This window comes from Diceros bicornis, chromosome 7 (assembly GCF_020826845.1).
Source record: "Diceros bicornis minor isolate mBicDic1 chromosome 7, mDicBic1.mat.cur, whole genome shotgun sequence".
In the NCBI taxonomy this organism is placed as follows: Eukaryota; Metazoa; Chordata; class Mammalia; order Perissodactyla; family Rhinocerotidae; genus Diceros; species Diceros bicornis.
The window spans coordinates 16,087,095-16,111,396 of NC_080746.1; the positions used below are offsets into that span (position 1 = coordinate 16,087,095).

At 37.3% G+C, this 24,302-nt stretch overlaps 1 protein-coding gene across 2 annotated transcripts in view; it reads right to left on the reverse strand.

Moving 5' to 3' along the window:
* The window catches only part of TBCEL (tubulin folding cofactor E like), a 71,819-nt gene that overhangs the window by 39,945 nt on the left and 7,572 nt on the right, over positions 1 to 24,302 (reverse strand). The window contains exons 2-5 of one of the 2 annotated variants that reach the window (XM_058544994.1): positions 19,177 to 19,275; positions 9,181 to 9,330; positions 7,327 to 7,466; positions 1,052 to 1,233 (exon numbers count right to left, since the gene is read on the reverse strand). In XM_058544994.1, the coding sequence (XP_058400977.1) occupies positions 1,052 to 1,233; positions 7,327 to 7,466; positions 9,181 to 9,313 (455 nt within the window). In that variant the 5' untranslated portion in view covers positions 9,314 to 9,330; positions 19,177 to 19,275. The remainder of the gene's footprint in view (positions 1 to 1,051; positions 1,234 to 7,326; positions 7,467 to 9,180; positions 9,331 to 19,176; positions 19,276 to 24,302) is intronic. The other variant, XM_058544993.1, reaches the window with a different exon arrangement.

The following is a 24,302-nucleotide window of genomic DNA, read 5'->3' on the forward strand; positions in this document are numbered from 1 at the left end:
CTGTAATTACAATAGTAGTTCATACAGGAATGGAATTGAAGTTGTAGTGAGAATAATTAGGAAAGGATGCATGGCCCTGAAGGAGGGGTGGACTTGCATAGCTTCAGAGGAGATAGAAGGAAACTCCAGAAACAACATGAACAAATGTTTAGAAATAGAAATAACAACTATCATTGAATTCCTACCCCGTGTCAGGCCCTGTGCCAGGTGCTTTATAGACTGTACTTCTATTTCTGCAAGGTAAATACAATTATGCCCATTTGACAGACAAGGAAACAGAGCTCAAAGGGGTTACTTAGCTTACCAAAGGTCATATGGATAGTAAGTAGAACTGGGACTTAAAAGCTCATTCGCTGCCATGCTAGGTGTTCCACGCAGTGAGGAAACCAGTCTCAGAGTGAGAAACTAAGGTGGAATAAGTGGGTTGAGACCAGATTCTGAAAGGCTTTGATAATTTCCATATTTAGACGTCAAAGAAACTACAGCTTCATATATTTCTTTAAACTACTTCCTTTGAATATTTATGTGCATATAAAAAGATAGAGAAAAACAAAACATAACAAAGCATTTCTAAACTGACAAACAAAAGTATAATTTCTTGCTTCAATTATTGAAAAGAATGCCAGGTCCATTTTCCCATCTGGCCTGCTGGGCACTTAATGATCTGAGTGTTAATACATTTTAGAGATACCACGATTTTTTTTTTCCTCCCCAAGAAAAGGGCTGAGGCAAAATTCTGAAATCAGGTAATCAGAAGATTAAAATGGAGAAAGGTTGGGTTGATCTAGAAATGATAAGTGCTTCTCAGGGATATTTTCTAGCCAAAGGATGACATATCCTATGTCTTGGAGTTACTCAACACGAGCAAGGATTCCAATGAAAATGCTACTAGATTACCCTCATACCCTCATTCTAATTACTTCATTTTTCTAACCTCATTCTCCATTCAATCTTCAGTTCTAGTATTTCTGAGATGGGAGATCAGCAGTAATTCTATGTATTAACACAGATGGCAACATAGCTCCCTCTCCATCATGCTCTCTGGGCTTACTCTGGTAACTCCTGCAGTATCGTGTGGACTGTCTCCCAAGAAGCTTTGCTGTTGTTGAGGACAAGTTTGCGAACCCCAGAGAAGGACCCAGCACACGTTCTTTCTAAAACCGATAAATTCAGAGGATTGGAACTCAGGTTTAGAAACTCCAACTGGGGAACATTTGACACAATTTTACTGACCTAGGGAGAAAAAAAGAAAAGTGTATCAGGCAGTAATCAGAGCTTTTAAATAGCAAACATGCTCAAGAAAGCCTCAGTGAGTGGGTTTCCAGGCAAAGGGCCATTTATGTTTGGGAGTCCTATTTAGTGATGGTACCCATAGAGGGGCATAAATAATTTCAACAAATCTTGGCAATAATTTCATCTCTTTCTGTGAAATAGTGGCATGACTGAAAATTAATGGTACAAAAGAAAGATTTCCCATGTTGCCTTTGGCAAGGTTTTTGATTCTGCTCTATATGATACTCTCTGATAAATGCAGAAAAGATACTTTAGATGACATTTTAGGCTATAAGTTTCTAAAGAGCTGAGATTGGGTAATGTAATTCTCTTTGAATATCTCCTTCCTTCCACCCTCAGTACAACAAGGCTAATTAAAGGTTTATTGACGACCACAATTCAGGTGTTCAAAATTGACTACATAGTCACAATCACTTAGAAAAGTTCCTGCTTGATTCAAAGATGTACCAAACTTTAGAATATATTTACTCAAAAACAAAAAGCATCCATAACTACATAATGAAAGAGAAAACATGATCATCAATTTAACGATTTAGCTAGCTACTTGACAGACAAAAGGAAAAAAAAAGGAGGGGCCGGCCTGGTGGTGCAGTGGTTAAGTGCACGCACTCCACTTAGGTGGCCCAGGGTTTGCAGGTTCGGATCTGGATGCGCACTGACGCATTGCTTGTCAAGCCATGCTGTGGCGGCATCCCATATAAAGCAGAGGAAGATGGGCACGGATGTTAGCCCAGGGCCAATCTTCCTCAGCAAAAAGAGGAGGATTGGCATCAGATGTTAGCTCAGGGCTGATCTTCCTCACAAAAAAAAAAGGAAATAACAATTATTGACCTTAACTATTTGCTCTGCATAGTACTAGTCTCCTTGATACAGCTTATTTCACTAAATTCTCGAAACAACCTGCAAGACAGCTAATACTGTTTTCATTTTAATAAATGAGGAAACTGAGGCTCAGAGATGTTAAATAATTTGACTAAGGTCTCAGAGTCACAGAAGCCAAACCTAGGATTTAAAAATCAGAGCCACTGTTCTTTCCAATATACCACAACTAGTAAATTATAAATATAACCAGAAAAAAATGAAGAACTAGCTTAAACAAGTATGAAATAAATTGTAGAAGCCCAGTAAATGTATTAAGCATTAAACAGCCAGGCAATGTGGTAACTAAATGGTATGAAAAAATGAGTACAACAGAAGAGTTAGAATTGTTTCTAGAGTCAGAAAACCTAGGTTCAAACCAGGTTCCAGCACTTTCTAGCTGTGTGGTTTGACAGTTTACTTAACCTTTCCAAATCTCAGTTTCCTCATTTGTAACATAGAGAAAATAGTACTCACCTATTTTACACGATTGTTGGTAGAATTAAATGAGATACATGTGTAAAGCACTTAACATAGTGATTGTTTTAGAATATCTTTTAGAAACCTGTTTCCTTACCTATTCCCCAGCAGAAAGTATGAAAGTGGGGACAGTACTTACCTAGTTCACTACTGCATAGTGGGCACTGAATGTTTGTTGAATATATTAATGGCACAAAATCATTCAAGAAATCATATTACTAATATGATAACCATAGTATGAACCAATATTGCAACCCTGGCTACATGTCATATCATATTTATTTTAACTTGAAAATGTCACATTTAAAATCATTGGTAGGGCCGGCCCGTGGCTTAGCAGTTAAGTGCGCGCGCTCTGCTGCTGGCGGCCCGGGGTTCGGATTCTGGGCGCGCACCGCCGCACCGCTTCTCCGGCCATGCTGAGGCCACATCCCACATACAGCAACTAGAAGGATGTGCAACTATGACATACAACTATCTACTGGGGCTTTCAGGGAAAAAATAAATAAATAAAATTAAAATCATTGGTAGATTCCCAGGATCCACCATAAACTACTGAATCAGAAGGTTCATAGGTGGGACAAGCTTCATGGCTGGGACCTGAATACCTGTTTCTTTTCAGAGCTCCATAGGCAATGCCAAAAAGGTATCCAGTATTGAGAACCACGGGTAGAAAGAAAAGGTAATATGTACTTTACATCAGATCTACTGCGTACTGTACAGTTCAGGAGCTCTAAAATCAGTGAGAAGTAGATTAATTCCAAGAAGGTTCAGAAAAGTATGTCAGAGGGAATAGTCGTCACATACACGATTTCATCTACTCTACACACTAACCCTTTCAAGTGGTACCATTTTTATCCTCATTTTGCAAATGAAGAAATGAGCTATCTTTTAGAGAAAATACACTAGGCTTCAGTTTAAAATGTAGGAATTTACACCATTCTGCATATATTCTCCTGCTTGATCCCTTTTGTGACCAAATGGTACCAAGCATTTGTGTGATATACGCTAGGATTTGGAGTTTAATCTGCGGCCACAATGCAGCTAAATAGTCTACACAGGGACTAATCCTCTACTGCATTCTACCACCTGAATACTACAGATATGAGGACTTTCATACAGAAGATGACGACCAGCTATGTTTTACCTCTTTTAAGGGCAAAAAAGGATGAGGAGGAATTACACTCTGACTAAAGACTGAAGAATAATTGCTAATTATAGTACAACCCCAGTTAAATAAAAACAAAACATAAACCTTTTGCTAACCACCATCCTTCATATTTTATTTTTTATAACAAAGAGGAAAATACCCCCAAAATTGATAACTTAAGGGTTTTTGAAGCAATTTCTGGGAGAATTCCCAAGGCTAGCAGATACGTGATGTAATCTTTTTCATAGTCTGCATCTACACTATTGTCCAATAAGAATAAAGACTTAGAATAATAACTCATTAGCCTTGGAATATTCTAAAAAGATAAAATTGGACTATCATCTAATAATTCAAGCAGGAAAAATAATATATGTTAAAAATATTTTCTTTAAAAGGCTAAAATTAAAAAGGATTTTTGGATAACCTTAAATTAATGATAAGATTCTGGAAAATATTATATTCCTCACACAGGTAAATTTACTTATGACAGAAAAACATCCCAATAGCAAAGGCTGACAAACATTCGGTGAGTTTCTATGGTAGTATATTGATTTCTCTTTTAAATTCTAAAAATAAAAACGACTCCTCCTGCTAGAGTGAGTTGAGTATACTCATGTGCAAGAGTAGAGAGAAACATGGAGATGAACTTAGATCACCTTTTAGGTCTCCACAATTCAATGATTTAATAGGGGACCCTCTACTTTGGCTTCTACAAAGGAAGAAACTAATGTTTTAAGAAAAATGGGGCAAGGGTTGCAAGATAACAATCTGTAACTTATACCCAAGCTATTCTCTACCTCACCTGAGTGGCTAATTCCTCTCTCCTCTCAACTACTTGGTTTAATTTCTTTTATAAAATGGTTTTGATAAGGAAGGGAGAAAAAAGGAGATACCTTGGGAAAGGTCAGACAAAAATCTACTTACCCAAAAATTCAAGTCGAAAGCTAAAACATGCCACCTTTTTTTTACACATAGATGCCCAATTTTAGAAGGATGGAGACAAATTTTTGCCTCCTCTCAAAGAACTACACTTCTCATTCATATGTATCTTAGTCTCTGGATATACAGCAGCCAGCCGTTTAAACTACCAAAGAAGTTACTCATAACATTACTGACCATTCAAAACACTAAAAAAACAAACGATACTATTTTGTTCCACATTGCTATATCAAATACTGCTGAAATAAAGTAAGTTAATGACCAGGGACAAATGATCTTTTTGGTAATCAGACATATGGGTTGTAACGGGGTTGAAATGTCATGTCTTAAAAGTGTGACCTATGAAGCATTTGTAGCCTGGCAAAGAGTTTAATCAATCCTAAAAATCAATATTCTTTGCTGTCAGTATTTCTCCCATCTCTCTGTGCTCTGATATATATTCTAGAAGATTAGGATCAACTACAGTTAAGGCTAAGGACAAAATATAAAGGAATGAGGAAAACAAAAATAAATTGGAAAATGGAAACCTGAAGGGTAGCAGCAACAAACGTTTATATGAAAATAAACTATACAGCATACACAGGAAAAGACAAACTGAGTACAAATAGACCACAAATAAACTGGCTATATATGTCAATTTGGCCTAAGAAATATTCAGTGTAGACCTTTGTCTAAGCAGAGAAAAGGCTGAATTACCTAGTGCAAATCCCGTGTCCTGACCCATATTGACATAAATCATTCTTCTGAGGTAACACTGCAACACTATTAAGCTGTTCCCACCAGGTAGTAAAGTATGTGTTCAAAGCATAGGTCAAAGCACAAAGCATAAAAACTTTGTGAAATTTTATACTCCCAAAGAAATAAATTTAGGGGAATCAGCCTGTGAACATAGGAGCTGAAATGATTCAGAGGAAGATTTGGTCTGATCTGTCACCCAGGCAGGTCACAAATCTTACCAGAGGTTCAGCAGTAGGACTACTGTGGGAATCCTGGAGAAGCAGGATTGACAAGGTAGTTCTTTTTCCAGTGTGAACACAGCATGCATGTCAATTAAGCATCTCAAAGGACCAAAAAGGCATAGACTGTGATTTGTTGAACAGTAAACTATACTAGTTGTTTAGATAAGCAAATCAATGAATAAATACACGAGCAAATAGACATAGTTTCACAGAACAGCCCAGTAAATCTGCATATACTAACAAGTCACTTAGAAATCAAAAGTGACATGCACCTCAAAGAATTTTGGTAAACTTCTTAATAAAAATAGGAAATATAACCAAGTTACCAGATTAAACAAGACAATAAAATGGATAAATATAAGAAAAACTGAAGAAACTACGTTATAGTATGTGCCTAGTATGCTTAGTGCTGATGATAAAAAAAGACAAAAATCTCTACTTTGAATAAGCTCATAGTCTAGTAGGAAAACTGTCAAGTAAGCAAGTGATTGCACTACAAGGTGATAAATCCTTTCATAGCAGCATGCTACAGGTGCTGGGATAATCTGACTCTGCCTGAGAGCCAGGGAAAGTTTCACAGAGGAATAGTAACTTGAGCCAAGTCTTGAAAGATACATGGGAAGTGGCCGGGTAGACAAGAGGAGAAAGAGAGCAATAGATTCAGAATGAATAAAAGCAAGGAAGCTTTTCATGTCAAGAGTATATCATGAGCTGCAAGAAAAAGCATATGGCTGAAGATGGAGATAAAGCTCTAGAAATAGCAAAGGGCCATATGATGGAGGGCTGTGATTAGAGAGTTCAGACCTTAGTTTCTAGGCAATGAAAAGCAACTAAAGGACTTCAAGCATGTCATAATCGTGTTTCATTTATTAAAAGGAGTCTGGTAGCACTGTAGACGATTGCTTAGAGGAAGCAGAATAAAACTAGAGGCAAGAAACCCCAGTAGGAAGTTTTTCCAGTAGTCCAAGCAAGAATTAAGAGCCTAAATTAAGGCAAGAGAATGAATCAAGTAGGAAGAACTATTTTTCCCTTATTCTTAAGGGTAGCTTCATCAGGTAATGTTATAATCAAGTAGGTAATATTATATATAATAATGAGAGAGGAGATTATACTAATTCTATTTGTGTACTTGGTGTAGAGTCACTCTAAGGTCAAAAGGCATCAGTTATGTCAAACCACCAAAGAGACTTAACAGTACAGGGAAAAGTTCTAAAATATTTGGAATAAACATTAGTAACAAGAATAAATATTTTTATAATCTTAGTTTCAAGCTCAAGCAATTTTTATGTCAACTTGTAAAAATAAATATTGAAGTAGTAGCAGAGAATGAGCATAGGATGTGTAAACTAGTGAAATAGCAGAACATTTAATGCATTGTTAGCAGTCTAAACCTCCGTAATCTCATTAACTTCTTGATATCTGAAATAAAGTTCTTCAGAGCTTTTTACATTAATGAAAAACAAATTAGCAATAAGAAAGCTAACTGAAAAATCACCAAACAGTTGAAGTCGCTGGTTATTTATCTTGAGACATACAGACAACAAGAATCTCAAGTGAGAACCAGAATTCAGCAGAATACATAACATAAACAATAATACAATGGCTATTGCTGGATCTCACCAAAATGCAGCAATATAAAAACTTCACCTCATGCCAGTCTTCCAGTTTGTTGTCAGAAAGATCTAGTTCCGACACATGAGCACAGAAAGCAGCAATTTCTTTTTCATCTCCTGCACAGGTTATTCCACAGCTGTTCAACACCAGTACACTTGGGAGGTTGAGGCGATCTGAATCACAGAGGAAACAAAACACTTTCTGCGTCAGCCTAATTCTTGTCTACATATACTCAGCCCCCAGGAATCAAAATCAAATTGTGTGAAATTACACAAGGACCTGGAAAATACAGGATATGATGGGATCCAAGGGTATTGAATTCTAAGGGGAAACAGCCAAATATAGCCCAGGAGGAGATTAGAAGTGTACTGGACCAGTACTACCAAAAATGTTCTATAGGTTTTAACTCCTGGCAGCATTGTTTATCTCAGTAACCAACAACAGGGCCATCATCCATGCTATCATCTTATCATCTGAACACTAGATCCATGCGATTCATGTCTGAAATACCACTGTCTTTTATTGGCCTCTTCTTTCTTTTTTTAATTTAGTTCAAAAGTGTCATTCTGGATAGCTCTTTTCTCTCTGCCTGATGTGTATTTTCACCTTTCGCTGCCTTTGAAAATTATCTCAAACCATTAGGTAGTCCACGTGCTAAACCATTTCTGTTCTTCAAGTTCATATCATTCAAGCAATCTTCCTCACTTAAGTGGATCCATTTAGAAATCTACATCTCTTTCTCTCATACTTGTCCATCAATCATTCTCATTTCATAGCCGTGTAGAATCTGTCCCTTACAAAAATTAGACTTTTTAAAAAATATAATTGTAATGGGAGAAAGTGTTTCAGAGTCTTAAACTATTCAAAGAATTTGGTCAAACTGGGGTAATCAAACTATTGCCTGGTTCAAAAATACATGTGTCAATAAAATTGCTCTTACTATCTCTAGTAAAAAGGATAAACATGAGAATTCAACCACTCTTTCCCTACTTGGTATAAAACAAGGACTCACAAAGTTAGTATTTAATTAATGGAAGCTTCAAATTATGTGACTTTTCAACTTAGTACTTTTCAATATCAAATTTTTCAGAATAGGAAGGGATCCTGAAAAAAAATTACCAACTAAGAAGTTCATTTCTTTGTGCCATTCCAGTTTATATGGAGTGATAAGATAGTTGCATTGAGAAATAACGAACACTCAGCAACCTTCAGACATAAGAACTAAAACACTGTTCAATATTAATCCCACATAATTACAAAGAACTACTTCCAAGAACTGTTAATTACAACATTAAGCTAAAATGCAAGCAAAAAACATACCCTGCACGTTTCTAGTTGTAGATCTTTGCTCACATCATAATCCCTCTCCTAGAACGTCCTTATCTCCTCTCTAACCAAACGCTACATTCCTGAAGGACTGGTTCAAGTCTCACAGCTTTGAATCCTTTCATGATCATATTAATTAACTCGCTTCTAAATTTCTTTCCCAATCACTGTGCCATTCATTTGGTTCAACATAAACTATGTTGTGTCACATATTTGTAAATGGGAATATCTTGTAATCCAATTAGGCTGTGGTCCTTGAGGACACAGGCCAGTCTTGCACTATCTTGCACCCTCCAAGTTCCCTGAAAGAATATGCATGTGAAATATTATCACTAAAATATTGTTCTTGCCCTACAAGTGTAACTAAAATGGCTTTTGGCCAGTCTGAAAAAAAAACAAGTCCTTTCAGGTTTTTTAAAAAACTGAAATCATAGCAAGGGAGAAAGACTACTTGACTCATAATTCAAAATAGAGGAAATCATTTGCAAATAAGGGAATATTCTGGTTTAATGTCTTAAGTAAACTCCAATAAATAAATGTTTTAGGTCCCATCTTTCTTACCTTTCATAGGAGAGCCCTGAGGTGTGGCTGGGACATGGACTCCCATCCCAGGACCACGGCGGTAAGGAAAGTTTTCAGGACTATACTTTTCACATAATACTTGCATAAAACTCCTTCCACTAGGTTGATCCATCTTCCTTTCCTAAAATTCTACAAGAAACCAAGAAATCATCAAAATTATTTATTTACTCATATAAGAAATATTTATTGAAATTAATTATTTATAAGGCACCAGTCTAGGCATTGCAGACATATAAGACATGGTCACTGCCCCCAGAAATTTACACTGTGGTGTAACCTTAGGATTTAGGGAAGCTGCAATGAGGACAAATGACAGCAATACAGTTCAGCATATGATAATTGCAATACAGATTAAAAGTGCTACAAGATTTAGAAGAGGAGGCAATCATTTACAAGGAAGGGTAATGAAGACTTTTGGCTGGTGTGTACGGTTCATGTGGTAAGTAACAGAAAAAAGGACTAAAAAGGAAGGTATAGACTAAACATGAGACTAAAAGTTTGGATGAATCTTTTGATATTTGTCTCTGAAAATCCATTCTCCTCTTCCTCCACAGTAAAAGAATTTTTAACTGTATACATAGCTACTTCCATTTAGGAATGAGTATATGAGTAAGTTCTAGTTGACGAGATAGAAATAAAGTATTCTGAGGTAGCTTCTGGGAATCATCCTTAAAAGATAGCCCGAGTATGCCCATTGCCCTCTTTCTTTGTCTCTTCCTCAATTCTATTACCTAGAAAACAGATGCCACCTTGGACTATGGGCCCAAGGAACACACCCCAAGGAAAGTGGAGCAAAGAGCTGAAAGGGACCTAGGTCCCTAAGGACTTCATGGAACTGAGCTGCCATATTGGTACGGATTGCCTATCTCTGGAAATTTCAGTGAAAGATAAATAATCTTGTATTTTATTTAAGCCATTCTTCTTTTCAATTTTTCAGTTACTTACAATAGACCTAATAATAACTAATACAGAATGTCATTTCTTTTTGTTTTGAGTTTGGGTAGAGTCTTCACTATCTAACCTCAACTAAGGGTCCAAACACACAGTAACTCCAGCATCCTCTCAGTACTCAGCATAGGTTAAAACAGGTAATACTATACAACATGCTACCTTCTGACAGCCTGCTAACCCATTATCTTGAGGGCTTAGCATATGATCTGTATTAAATATCAATCAAAATATAGGCAATGAATTGACCTCTGTAGTTCCAACTATCAGATATCAAGCTTTCTACTAAAATAATCAGAGAAAGGAAGGAGGATAAACAAAGAAGACGAGATATTATGAAAAAATATATAGCAAGGAGAATATACAATGGTATATATGAGAAACCACAAGACATCTAATAGAAGACAGCAACAGGAGTATCTAAATATAAACCTCAGGGGAGATCTTGCATGCTACAGTAAGAGGCTGAACTTGATTCTGTAGGAAACAGGAAGAAACTAAAAGGTTTTAAGGAAGGGAATACAACAACCAATTTTTTGGGAAAACTCACCCTGGCAGTTGTGTAGCTGATAAATATGAGGGAAACAAGATTGAAGGCAGGGAGAAGAGTTAGAAAGATTCTGCAAAACTACAAGAGAGAGATGATGAGCATCTGAAGGAATAGAGTGGTAGTACAAATAGTGGCAGATTCAAGATCAATTTAGAAAGCAAGCTTTTCAGGAATTATAGGGGCTAAGGGGAAGGTGAAGTCAAGGCTGACCTCCAGGTTTCTAGTACAGGTGACCAGGTGACTGGTGATACCATTAAGTACAAAGAAAATATGATGAGATCTAGTTTTAAGTGGGAAAATAATGAATTCCATTTTATACATGTTCAGTCTGGGGCATCTGTGGATTACCCAGGGAAATAGTCTGAAGCTGGATGAGAAATGTGAGCTGAGATGAAGATTTGGACATCATCAGGATATAGGAAATATTATCAATTAGAGCAGTAGAACAATAGAACTCTCAAGGACACTGATATTTAAGAGTCAGGCACAAGAAGCAGAGTCATGAAGGAAAAGAAAAGGAACAATCAGAGAGCAGACTGTATAGTCAAAATTTTGAGAAGTTTTGATGAGAAAGGGAGAAAGAAGATGGGCTGATAAGCAAGGCAGGAACAGGAGGGAGTAGGGAATCGACAGCAATTGTCAAGATTATTCCTCTTAAAACAGAAGAGACTTGAATATGGTTAAAGATTACAGAGAAGTAGTAAGTAGAGCTGGAAAGCCTAAAAATGACTATTGGTCTGTGGTCCTAGAAGCAAACAGCAGGAATGAGCATTAAAAAACTTCTCAGAGGCTGTTTGATGCTAGCCAGATAATGTTCCAAATTGTTTACCATTGGTGGTGACATATTTACTTACAATGTTGCACTGGTTTACTTTTGCTTATACAGTTTAATTATACTTAATGTTAGGTATTTTTCTCATGTGAGAGTCTTAACTCCACCATTACATTATAAAGGAGAGTGGAGCTGTGTAATGCTATTTCTTCAGTATTGATTCATAGCATCTGGCACAGTACACTACACATGGTAATGGTTCACGAAATGCTGCTGAGTACTAAAATCACTAGCCTCCAGCAGGCTGAAACAGCAGAGAATCCAGGATTGGGAGTATGTTTAAGACCACGCAGGTCTACCACTTAATAGTTTTCTGCCATCAGGCAAGACACTGTATTTCTCTAGGACTCAAATGTCTTCATCTGTAAAATATGATATTAATATCTATACTACTTGGATTACAGACTTGCTGTAGAGCTCTAAAATATAGGGATTACAGGGATGTTGTAAGGCTCTAAAATATATAAATGATACTAATTATAAAAGGAAGTTGTAGTGTGGTAGAAAGCACATGGACATAGAAAACTTAGGTTCTGTCATTTATTAGCTGGGTAAAATATAAGCTAGTTATCTAACCTCTCTCTAATTTTGTCACCTATGGATGGGCTGAAATTTTCCTCTCAGACTTGTAATAATAATTTGAAAAAAGTATGACTATAAACGTGGTCTTTAAACTTGGCCGATTTCCTAGATAACTACCAGGACCATGTCTAATACACTTTGTGAAATCAATTCACAAATGCCCATAACGCAGAGTAGACACTCACTGAGCACAAACCCATCTGTTGAACAAAAGTTTCGTCTGTACAATTTACCAAAGTTTAGACTACGGAATACATTTCATAATGAGTATATCACAAGTCACCTTGAAAATACAGGGCTGCCCTCTATCAGGATCCTCATCTGTGAGTTTAAGGATAGAGCCTGTTTTAGAACAAGACAGTTTGTTCTTTCTATCCATAGAGTGTTAAGTGTCTGCCGCTGTCCTCTATCCCAGCACTGACTGTGTCAAAACTGAACTGTGTGTTCATCTAGGACTTCAGGAACCTTCAGGTGGAAAGGTTCTTTTTCAGTGTAAACTTATCACCAATAGCAGACAACACAGAGCAGGTGCTACGCCACTTGTGACAGGCACCACAGTTCTTATCAAAGACCTGTCTCAAGCAGAATGCCTACAGAAATTTTAGAAATGTTTAACAAAAAGTCAAAGAAGTTACATCGCTATCTTCTATGCACTTGGCAGTTCAAAGAATAAAAAGTGGGTGGAGAGGGTGCTGAACTGTCAGTGTCAAAATAATAGTCACCAAGTTTAAATAGTATCTTTTAACTGGAAGCTTCAGAACCACTTAAACTCAAACCTCTTCGATTCAAGGGCAATAATCTTACACACAATTAAATCTAGACAAACTGAGAGATGGTAATATTAGAGACATATTCAAGTTAAAATGAGTGCTAGTGAGCAAGCAATCATGGGAACTTAAAAAAGTTATTCTTCATGGCCCCAGGCCTTAACAACTCTTCCAAATAGTCTGGGGTTTTTTTTTCCTTCTTCTTTTTTGTCTCAAGACTTAAAAGCAATGCCAGGCGCCTTCATTGGTCATTTTCCAGGATACTCTATTGGAATAGCTTTCTAGGAATGCAGATAGTGTACACATTAATACATGGGTTTTGAATTAGAACATTAAGATTGCAAAATGGATCAGTAACATAAATCTACTCAAAATCTGTTCGGGCAGCTTGAGGGGGAACAGTAGGTGGGACAGGAAAACTGAAAACCAAACAAATTGAAAAATGAGGAAATATAGGATGGAAAAAGATCTTTAACTGGAGCGTTTTAAAAGGTTTTTTTGGAGGGTGGAGGGGTAATCTATGACTTTCTGGAAAGAAGAGGTGTCACATTACATCTGACTACCTCTGCAGCTGGCAGAGTTCTAACACATTTGTAAAAGTATTCTGAATTGGTGCTTAAAGCCAGGGAGCCAGGAACCTTGGGTGATGTTGCTTGGTTCCATTACCAAGTAATGGAGTGTGCCTGTGAAAATCTCAACTCCTTTGTGCCTCAAATCCTGACTATAATATGCTCTTGTAAAGTGCTTGGAGAGAGTCAGGATAAAGGGTAAGTTGGAGGATAAGGTGCTCAGTACACTTTGGCAAAACAGATTAATATGAGAACAGAACATCTTGTCACCTACAGGTCCCCAATTGCTATCAAACATTTCATACTTTATGTTCCAAATCAAAGGGGTCAGGTCAAATTAGTACAAAACTCAACACAACTGAAAACAGACAATAGGCCATGTCTGACCACTAACACTGGAAGATATACAAGATATATCCTTATGCTGGTATGCAAGAGCAATATTTACTTCATTAAAAAAAATTCATGGTAAAGTACCATACTTTGTAAAGTATGAATACTACCAGCCTCACTCACAACTTCCAAAAATATAAATACTACTCACAAAGTTCCAAAATATAAATTTTGAATCTTATAAAAAATAGATTTAGGGACTGGCCTGGTGGTGTAATGGTTAAGTTCTCACACTCTGCTTCAGCAGCCCGGCGTTCACAGGTTCGGATGCTGGGCAAGGACCTATCCACTGCTTATCAAGCCATACTGTGGCAGCATCCCACATAAAGTAGAGGAAGATGGGCATGGATGTTAGCCCAAGGCCAATCTTCCTCAGCAAAAAGAGGAGGATTGGCAATAGATGTTAGTTCAGGGCTAATCTTGCTCTCTCACACACACACACACACACACAAAAATAGATTTATCTGCTTATATATGCATAGAATACCCCAGGAGGATAAAATAGAAATTAGTAAAATTAGCACCTATGGTTGACTCCAGAGAGAGGAAATGAGGAATAAGGGTGGAAAGGAGATCTGCTTTTCACTGTTCACCCATTTAAACCATTTCAACTCACCAGATGCATACATCATTTTTTTTTTTTTTTTGGTGAGGAAGATCAGCCCTGAGCTAACATCCATGCTAATCCTCCTCTTTTTGCTGAGGAAGACCGGCTCTGAGCTAACATCTATTGCCAATCCTCCTCCTTTTTTTTTTCCCCAAAGCCCCAGTAGATAGTTGTATGTCATAGTTGCACATCTTTCTAGTTGCTGTATGTGGGATGTGGCCTCAGCATGGCTGGAGAAGCGGTGCATCGGTGCGCGCCCGGGATCCGAACCCGGGCCGCCACTAGCAGAGCACGTGCACTTAACCGCTAAGCCACGGGGCTGGCCCGATACATCATTTTTTTTCCAAACATTATCTTTTCAAAATATAAAACATTTTTAAGAAATATATCTGGGAATGACCTAATAATTTGTCAAAGGGTTTTTTAACTCCTCATTATTATCAATCATTTATAAAAAAAATTCCAAATCGTATCATGTAGAATACATAATATTAATAATAATTTTAAAAGGATTTGGGGATCAGGGAAGAAAAGAGAAATAAAATGGATGGCAAAACGAAATAGACACTTTTGTAAAACAGCATTGGGAAAGAAAAAGAAAGCAGAACAAAACACACCTGAGCTTCAGAACTCAATTACAATTACATTGAGAGGTAGAGTTGAGATAAAGGGGTAAGATGAAAGAGCCAGATCAGTGTTCTCTGGTCTTGACCATGCTTTAACAAGGGCAAAGCAAAAGCTCCCCTAGGAAGCGTACGGAAGAAGTGGAAGAAGACCCTCAGGCCTGCGGTATCATGTCACCTCCTTTGCCAGCCAAGTTAAATGTGTTAATAAAAGCTATCCAAATATTTCATCCAAATTACCCGAACTATATCCAAATTATTGTGACTCTGGAACCACAACAGCTCCAGGAGACAGAGGTTACAAAGCCATAAGCCTAAGAATGTTTTGGGAGCTTCAAGCCTCCACGTCACCTGTCTGAGACTGAAAAAGAAAAGAGTGGTGCTTCCTGCAGCACGAAGCCAATCCTGCAGGATTCAAATTATTGGAATAGTAAATAGTTGGGAACTGATTTACAGTTCTAAAAAGTAAATTTTAGTAATTCAAAATATGCATTAATTTAGTATGAGGCTAAATCTCCAGGAAGAGTATAAAATAATGGAGAAGAGGGAAATACTCTCAGGTAGTTTAAAATTATTTTCAGTCATTTGACATGGACCCATTTATATCCAACTAACCAATCTCATCTATTCATCAGAGAAGGGCAGGAAAAAACTACAGTCTAAAAGCTACCTGCCAATATTTTGTTACCAATATTTGAAAACTTAAACTGGGCTGGCCCAGTGGCGTCGCGGTTAAGTGTGCACACTCTGCTGCGGCGGCCCAGGGTTCGCCAGTTCGGATCCCAAGCGTGCACTGACGCACTGCTTAGAAAGCCATGCTGTGGTGGCGTCCCATATAAAGTGGAGGAAGGTGGGCATGGATGTTAGCCTAGGGCAAGTCTTCCTCAGCAAAAAAAGAAGAGGATTGGCAGATGTTAGCACAGGGCTGATCGCCTCACAAAAAAAAAAAACAACTTAGGTTAAACATTTTGGCCAAAGGCTCTACAATTTCACCTTTAGTTTCCTTTGGTCAGATGACATTTCATTCCAGTCATTTTTCTCCACTTAGATGTCTATTTCCTTTACAAGACAGTCTAAGGATAAGAATCTCTTTAACACTTGTTTAATAAAAATGGAGACAACAAATATAGTTAGTTTTTTCTGCTATCTCTTTTTTTGCACCTTATCAAGTGGTTCCAGTTAGGCTTATTTGCCCACGCATTTTTCATAAAATGTGTGCCCTCACCAAACTTACAGTCTCATTTAGTTCTGTTCAACAAACATGAAACAGATATCGAATCTGTGCCAAACACTGTGCTAAGCACTAAAGCGAGAATGAATAAAATCCAAACTCTGCCCTGACGGCACCCACAATCTAGAAGGAAATACATGGAGATAACAAATACCTAAAATAAGCCACACAGAAATAGTGAATTCAAACATAAGAAATGATTAACTTATGGAGTATGATCAAGGAAGTATAAGGTGAATCCTGAGTCATTTTGAAAGATGACGAAGATCAAGTTAACAGGATGGAGAAGAACATTCCACGCACAGGAAATAACAGAACATGAAAAGGCACAAGAGACATGAAACATGGGCTATTAAGTGGTATTGCTAAAGCATAAAATACGTGCGGTGGGAGAGGGGGAGGCAGGAGATTCAACTGTAGAGTGGATGGTGGTCAGCTCAAGACTTTGCTTAGGTTTGACTTTATCCTATAGAGATAAAAGTAAGAAAAATTTTGATAGATCACTGTGAACACAGAGCAAGGATGGGGGTTACCGATCTTTATGTAGAATATCAAGAGGTCAACAACGATGAGAATTTTAAAATCCCTAAAGGACTGGGCAGTCAGGAGTTTGTTCACCTTAGGGGAAGCCCTTTCAGTACAGACAAGGGGGTAGAAACCATAGTAAAGAGTTAAAGAAAGAAACCAGTAAAGACAGTGAGTAGAGACCACACCTTTGAGAAGCTTAGATGGAAGCAGAAGAGATGGGACAGTTGATGAAGAAAACCCAAGTGTTCAGAGAGAGAGTTGTTATATCTGCTGTTTTTTTCAAAAGACAAAAGAGAAATTTATAGGCTGAGTTTGGGGGTGAGGGTGGGGGTGGAGGAGGTCAACAACAACTAAGGAAACAAGTCTGAGGAGGAAAATCTCTTGGGTAGCTTCAAAGGATCTCTTAGGATTACTCTCTCAACTTTTGCTAGTTTTTTTTCCGGGAAAGATTTGCCCTGAGCTAACATCGGTTGCCAATCTTTCTCTCTTTTTTTTTTCTCCCCAAAGCCCCAGTGCGTGGTTGTAAGTCCTTCCAGCTCTTCTATGTGAGCCACCCCCACAGCACAGCAAGTGACAGACAGATGGTATGGTGCCGTGACTGGGAAATGAACCCGGGCCACCTAAGCAGGAGCGCTGAACTTTAACCACTAGGCCATCAGGGTTGGCTCTCCAAATTTTTTTTTAAGCTCATTTAATTTTTGCACTGTGCACCCCTAACCTCATCCCCATAAAAATTCATTTTTTAAAAGACCCCACTGTACCCAAACCCTGCCAGGTTCTTGGACATTTTAGGTAGCTGGGACTTTGTTTTGCTTCCTGAAACTTTCTGATCCTCAGCATAGGTGTACCCCAATAAAACATAATTCCTCTGGGAAGGTGTATGTGTGTTTTATATCTTTTCCCTCCTGGAAAGATTAAATAAATGAATGAATTAAGGTCTATTATTAAGCTTTTTTCTAAATAATTGCTTTAAAAAATACAAGTAATATACATTCCAAATTTTTAGAAATTTCCAATTGAAAAAAAGCAAAAAACCTGTAACCTCATGTAGTTTCCATGTAGATTAGTTTCCCTATTCATTAGCTAAGCTAAGCTTGTAAATAGTGCTACCAAAAGTTTTCCATATCTGAAGCATATTTAGAGCCACAGCCACACTAGACAGCTTTGGTCAACAGATTTAGCAGGTAGATTAAGCCTGAGGATACACTTTACGGTATATATTTTTCCATGCTATGTAGATATATATTTTTTCCACAAAGATTAACTTGCTTCTAGATACATAGTTTTATAACTTACATTTTCTCTAGATAGCTCATGAAAAACTTTCTATGTCAATAACTATACATGTACATAATCATTTTTAGGGTTTGTAGAGTGTTCGATTAACACGCTTTTGCAGCTGAAGTCATGAATGACCGCTCTCTCTCCCATAAAAATACTTCAGGGATGTTGTCCAAGTCAATATAATTAGGCTAGCCAGTCTCAGTCTGCATGGCACTTTTAATTGCATTTATCATAAAGTACATATACCGGCAATTCCATCTCAGTTATCTCCCCTGAACGTTATATGATATACCTAAGAGGATGCCTTCTTGGGATGAAAAGCAAGGAAAATAAACTAACTCTAATAACTTTCAAAACTATTCTGTAGAGTTACAGTTCACCAATTCACAAGTTTACTCTAAGCATTCCAAATGCAAAACTTGAGTGGAGCTGATAAATCCATTATCATAACACACCAGGCCACCAGGATTTCACACCCTACTATGATGAACCACCCTATTTCTCAAAGTCTCTTTCTCAACTGAATCTAAGTGTAAGAATGTGGCACATCAACTTTTATTGGTAGAAGATTTTTTAAAAAATCCAAACCTGCCAAATGACATGAGAATTCAGAGTCCTGGTCATTCCTTGAATCATGCTATTAGTAGGGCACTGCTACCCTCTTTTCTTATCACAGCACTTGTTTCCCCTTAAAGCACTACAGACATTAAAACATCTAACCCAAATTCTTTCTTTCATTATATCAGTGACACCCAAGATGTCTAAAACCATGACTCTCTGTTAGCGAGTACTGCCTCACAGCTGTCTGTATTTTCTACCAAAGAACTATACTGCATACGACGCACATTTGATGTTGGACAAAGAGACAAAGTTTTCTCATCAACAACAGCCCATTAGCAAATATGACTGACTCTCATGCTTGTAGGCTACTGCATGTAAACAAAGCACTTGACATTTCTGATCCAAATGTACTAGCCCAAGAATTCTATGATTTTCATAAGAAAGTACTTTATTTGAGAGGAAAAAAAATTGAGAAAATACTGCTATTTAGACTGAAGTACCTTTTTGTGTGAAAATATTTCTAAGCACTGCTTTCTTGACTTCCATAGCTTCTCACTGTCAGGAAACCAGATGTCTATATCCCTATTAAATTAGGCATTCTGAAATATAGAAAAGCACTTTCCATACACTTACAGCAATCACAACAACAACAACAATAAAAGTTTAACATTCACTATACCCTTTACTTCAATAGCTTCCAAGGAAAGTTCTACCCTCACCCTGCTCCCCCACCCCAACTCCTTTACAAACAAATTTGCACCCACTCCTACCTTTCTACGTGGCCCAGATTTGACTGGAAAAATCTCAAGGCTTTAATGTTGCACTTACTCAAAATTCAGAAGTAGATACATTTACTCTTGAATCGATGTTCCCCAAAAGTCAAGTGTCTCCACACTGAGATTAACAATCATTTTAAAGCCTAGTAATTTTCCACAACGATCCTCTGATACAAACAAACTGACACTTATCTTTATTTACAGGACATGAAACTCACATGACTTGCTCAGGTTTCTGTTGCCCAACCAGGATGCTAAGTCATACTTTCTGTATCCCTAATCTATTGAGCCATCCTATCTTTACTTAAAAAAAAAGGAATATTTTAAGTCAACTGTATACAGCATCATGCACAAATCATAGAAATATAACTTATTAAAATATATGAAAACCATTACAGCCAAAATACCTCTTGTAACCACATCAAGCAACTTCTGAACCACAAAACTAAGCAGCAGGACTGACTGGTCTAGTCACCAAAGGGGAAAAAATTATTCTCAATTTCTCCTTTCCCCCAAAGTGCGATGAATATTAGTTTCTTGAATGGATTAGTTTTCATCCGAAGAAAATTGTATATGCATGCTTTCAGCTTTGAATATACAAGTTTAAGGTCATTACTCAGCTGTTTACAGAACAGAGTACACCATTATCTTAGCTGAGGAGCACCTACAGAAGCTATCAAGTTAAAGCAAGGCCTCATTAGGAACAGACTACTAGCCCATCACTCTGCAACCTTCTAGAGGAGTTTACAAACCACTCTGGCTAATGATTAGGGATTGCCAGAATGTTAAACATCAGCCACACAGAGAGGTTGCAAAAGTTTACAGGTTATAAAACAAAATTCACTAGTCCCTCCCACATTTAGTATTGTGGTGGTATTGCCTGGTGGTAATAAGTGCTGGTTCTAGAACAAAACTGCCTGGATATAAATCATGACTGACCACTTATCTGTGTGACTGTGGGCAAGTTAATTCAGCTCTCTAAGTCTCCATTGCCTCATCTGTAAAAAGAGGTAATAGACAGCCTCTAACTCCTAGCTCATAGGGTTGCTGAAGAATGAATGGAGATAATATGGGAGAAAAGTGTTTAGCACAGTGCCTAGCACAGAGAAAGTACTTAATAAATATCAGCTTACTATTACTTCTACTGCTACTACCATCCCTATTATACTACTACCATCACCACCCTGTGAGCATGGCAGCATGAATGTATGGCTGGGGGACTTACTTGAAATTTTTGTTATATAGATTTGATCTAATTTTTTTGCTCCTGGGACAATGCTAATTAATATTAATTAATGATTTGGGCAATAAAAATGTCTGACATTTATAATGTCATTCCTCCTTAACTGGAAGGTCTTCTCTTCTCTCTACCTGTCTAAATTGTATACATCCTTCAACACTCTACTCAGAATATACTTCAGAGGTATACTTTTCAGATACCTCCTGCTATAATGCTGTTTCCTTTGAGCTGAGCTCATGGTATCTAATGCCTAAAATATTCAGAGGGCAATTAATCAATCACATATTGGCATGACATCTTTTCATTTTTGTCCCATATACTAGTTGTTTAACTCATGTGTTGTGATGTGATTTTCATTAGTTTGTGTCTTGTGTCCTTACACTGTACAGCTCTTGAAGGTAAGGACTATATCATAACGCTTCTTTTTACCTATCATGGACTGGAACTTTGCACATGATTGCCACCTAGTAAATGTGCAAGCTAGCCGTGGTGGTCTAGTGGTTAAGATTCGGCACTCTCACCGCCACAACTCAGTTCGTTTCCTGGTCAGGGAACCACACCACCTGTCAGTTCTCATATTAGGGCAGCTGCGTGTTGCTGTGATGCTGAAAGCTATGCCATCGGGATTTCAAATACTAGCAGGGACATCCAGGGTGGACAAGTCTCAGTGGAGCTTCCAGACAGAGACAGACTAGAAAGAAGGACTTAGCCACCCACTTCTGAAAAAGTTGGCCATGAAACCCTATGAATAGCAGCAGAACACCGTCTGATGTAGTGCTGGCAGGCGAGAGAATGGCGCAAAAAGACTCGGCGCAGTTCTGCTTTGTTGTACAGGGTCGCTAAGCATCAGAATCCACTCAACAGCACTAACAACAAACAAACGTGCTAATCAATGCATTTTCTAATCACTTCTGATTGTGCCTATCAAATTATTTTCTAAAATATGAAAAGCAGGTTTATTAATAAACTCTGAGATCAGAGTATTTATGAACAAAAATGCTTCATAGCTACCACTGAAATATGTAACTATGTCTCTCTCTCCATGGGGATTCCAAAAATAAGAGATGACATGATAGAGCAATGAATCAGTAGCAGAGTCAAAACTACTTGCTACCTAGCACAAGCTACACTCTTCTGCAAAAACTACAGCCACAATAGATTTAATACTCAATATATGATTTTTGTATCCATACTGTACTTTATATTCTATATGCAAGAGTTAATCATTTATGCCATACTTCAGAACAATAGGCACTGTTTAGTAACTAAAGATGAATATATATACATTGCTTATGAGAATGTAAAATGGTGTAGCTGCTGCGAAAAACAGTATGGCAGCTCCTCAAAAGATTAAACATAGAACTACCATATGATCCAGCAATCCGACTTCAGGGTATATACCAAAAGAACTGAAAGCAAGGACTTGAATAGATATTTGTACACCAATGTTCATAGCAGCATTATTCACAATAGTCAAAAGATGGAAACAACCCAAATATCCATGGACGGATGAATAAACAAACAAAATGTGGTATGTACATAAAATGAATATTATCCAGCTTTGAAAAGGAAGGAAATTCTGATACGTGCTACAACATGGTTGAACACTGAAGACATACTGCTAAGTGAAATAAGCCAGACGCAAAAGGACAAATACTGCATGATTCCACTTATATGAAGCATATAGAGTAGTCAAATTCATAGAGACAGAAAGTAGAATGATAGTTGCCAAGGGCTGGAGAGAATAGGGAAAGGAGAGTTATTGATTAATGGATATAGAGTTTCAGTTTGGGAACATGAAAAAGTTCTGGACATGGATGGTAGTGATGGTTGCATAACAATGTACATGTACTTAATGCCACTCAACTATACACTTAAAAATAGCTAAAATGGTATATTTTATGTTATAATTATTTTACCACAATAAAAATACTTTTTTAAATGAAGGAATAAATAAAATATATGCTATATATTAAAAAAAAAAAGATTAATGTAGGTCAAGTCCAAAATTTCTGGTTCTTACTCTCTCAGCACACTTATCAAATTAATGCCAACAATTCACTTAAGGTTCTTAACAGTGAGTGAGGGATAAATAGCCAAATCACAATAAATGTATTTTGTGGAAGATTTGATTTACGATGTATATGATGTTCACTTATCTTTTCCTTGGGCTCCTTTACTGAAGTTCACGTGGAGATATGTCCCTAGTGGATGAGGGACTATACAGAGTTAATATTTAAATTGCAACCTCCAAAGGGTACTTGCCTTTACAAAACTTATGCCTTATTAATAGTGCCTCATGATTGACCCTCCTATAGAGTCACAATAAGGGTTTAATAAGTTAGACTTGTTTTCAACATTTTAAGAGTTGCAATTCTTCCTAAAATTCTTTGCTCATTTACCTATGAACTAAACAACTATACCATGATTACAAATAAAAATATTCTCAAAAAAGAAGTCTCTTTATTGAGATAATGGCATCTACCAATCAGAACTCAGTATCTGAGAGATTCATTGCATTAAAATAGTCTCTTAAAATAAAATGTTATAAAGATACGTGTAAGCATGAGAGGGAAGGAAAAATGCTAAGTTAATGGTTTCCTGAAAAACTGTCTCTCTTCCAAGAGGACACAGTACAGTTGAGACTCATTATTAGAGAATTCCTTATTTACAAATTTGCCTACTCACTGAAGTTTATTTCTAACCCAAAAATCAATACTTGCAGCATTTTCACAGTCATTTGCAGACGTTGGAAGAGCAACAAAAAACTGGAGTCGTCCACTGGGCACATTTCTAGCTGAGAAAGAACAAGGGGCACTCTGCCTTCTTGTTTCGGCTCTCATGCGGTAAACAAGTGTCCTTTTCACCATCTATTTAGTGCCGTGGTTTTCATATTTTTGTGTTTTGTTGGTGATTTCATTATTGAAATGGCTCCCAAGTGTAGTGCCGCAGCGCTGTCTAACGTTCCTAAGCACAAGACGACTGTGATGTGCCTTATGGAGAAAAATACGTGTTAGATAAGATTTATATAGTGCTGTTCACTATGAATTCAAAGTTAATGAATCAACGATATATATTGAAGAAGGTGTCTTTAAACGGAAACACATATGAAACAAGGTTATGTACTGATCAGTTGTCGAAAATGTTGTGACTAGAGATTGGCAGGAACCTAACCCTGTATTTTTCCTAGGAGCAGTGGTTCCATATTCACTAATTCAGTGTTTATGGCAACTTAACATAAGTACCATGAATAACAAGAACCGACTATACTGTGTTAAAGAAAAAACTCTGAAGGAAAAAAAAAATACATCAGTAGAATAGAAAAGAGAGCCCAGAAACAGGCCCATGTAAATACGGCAGGAAGTGGCATAGAGATCAGTAGGAAAGGTTAAACTATTCAATAACTGGTCCCAGGACAAGTGAATATCAATCTGGGAAAAATGAAAGCGAATGCTCACCTCACAAACACAGAAAAACTCAACTCCAGAGACAAGGTAAAAGGCAAACTTTATCCCTTTGAGAGAAAATAGTTATTTTTTCTAATAGGAGAAGAGCTTTAAGATCTTGATTTACAGAAATATTTCATAATGAAAACACTAAAAAAAAAACC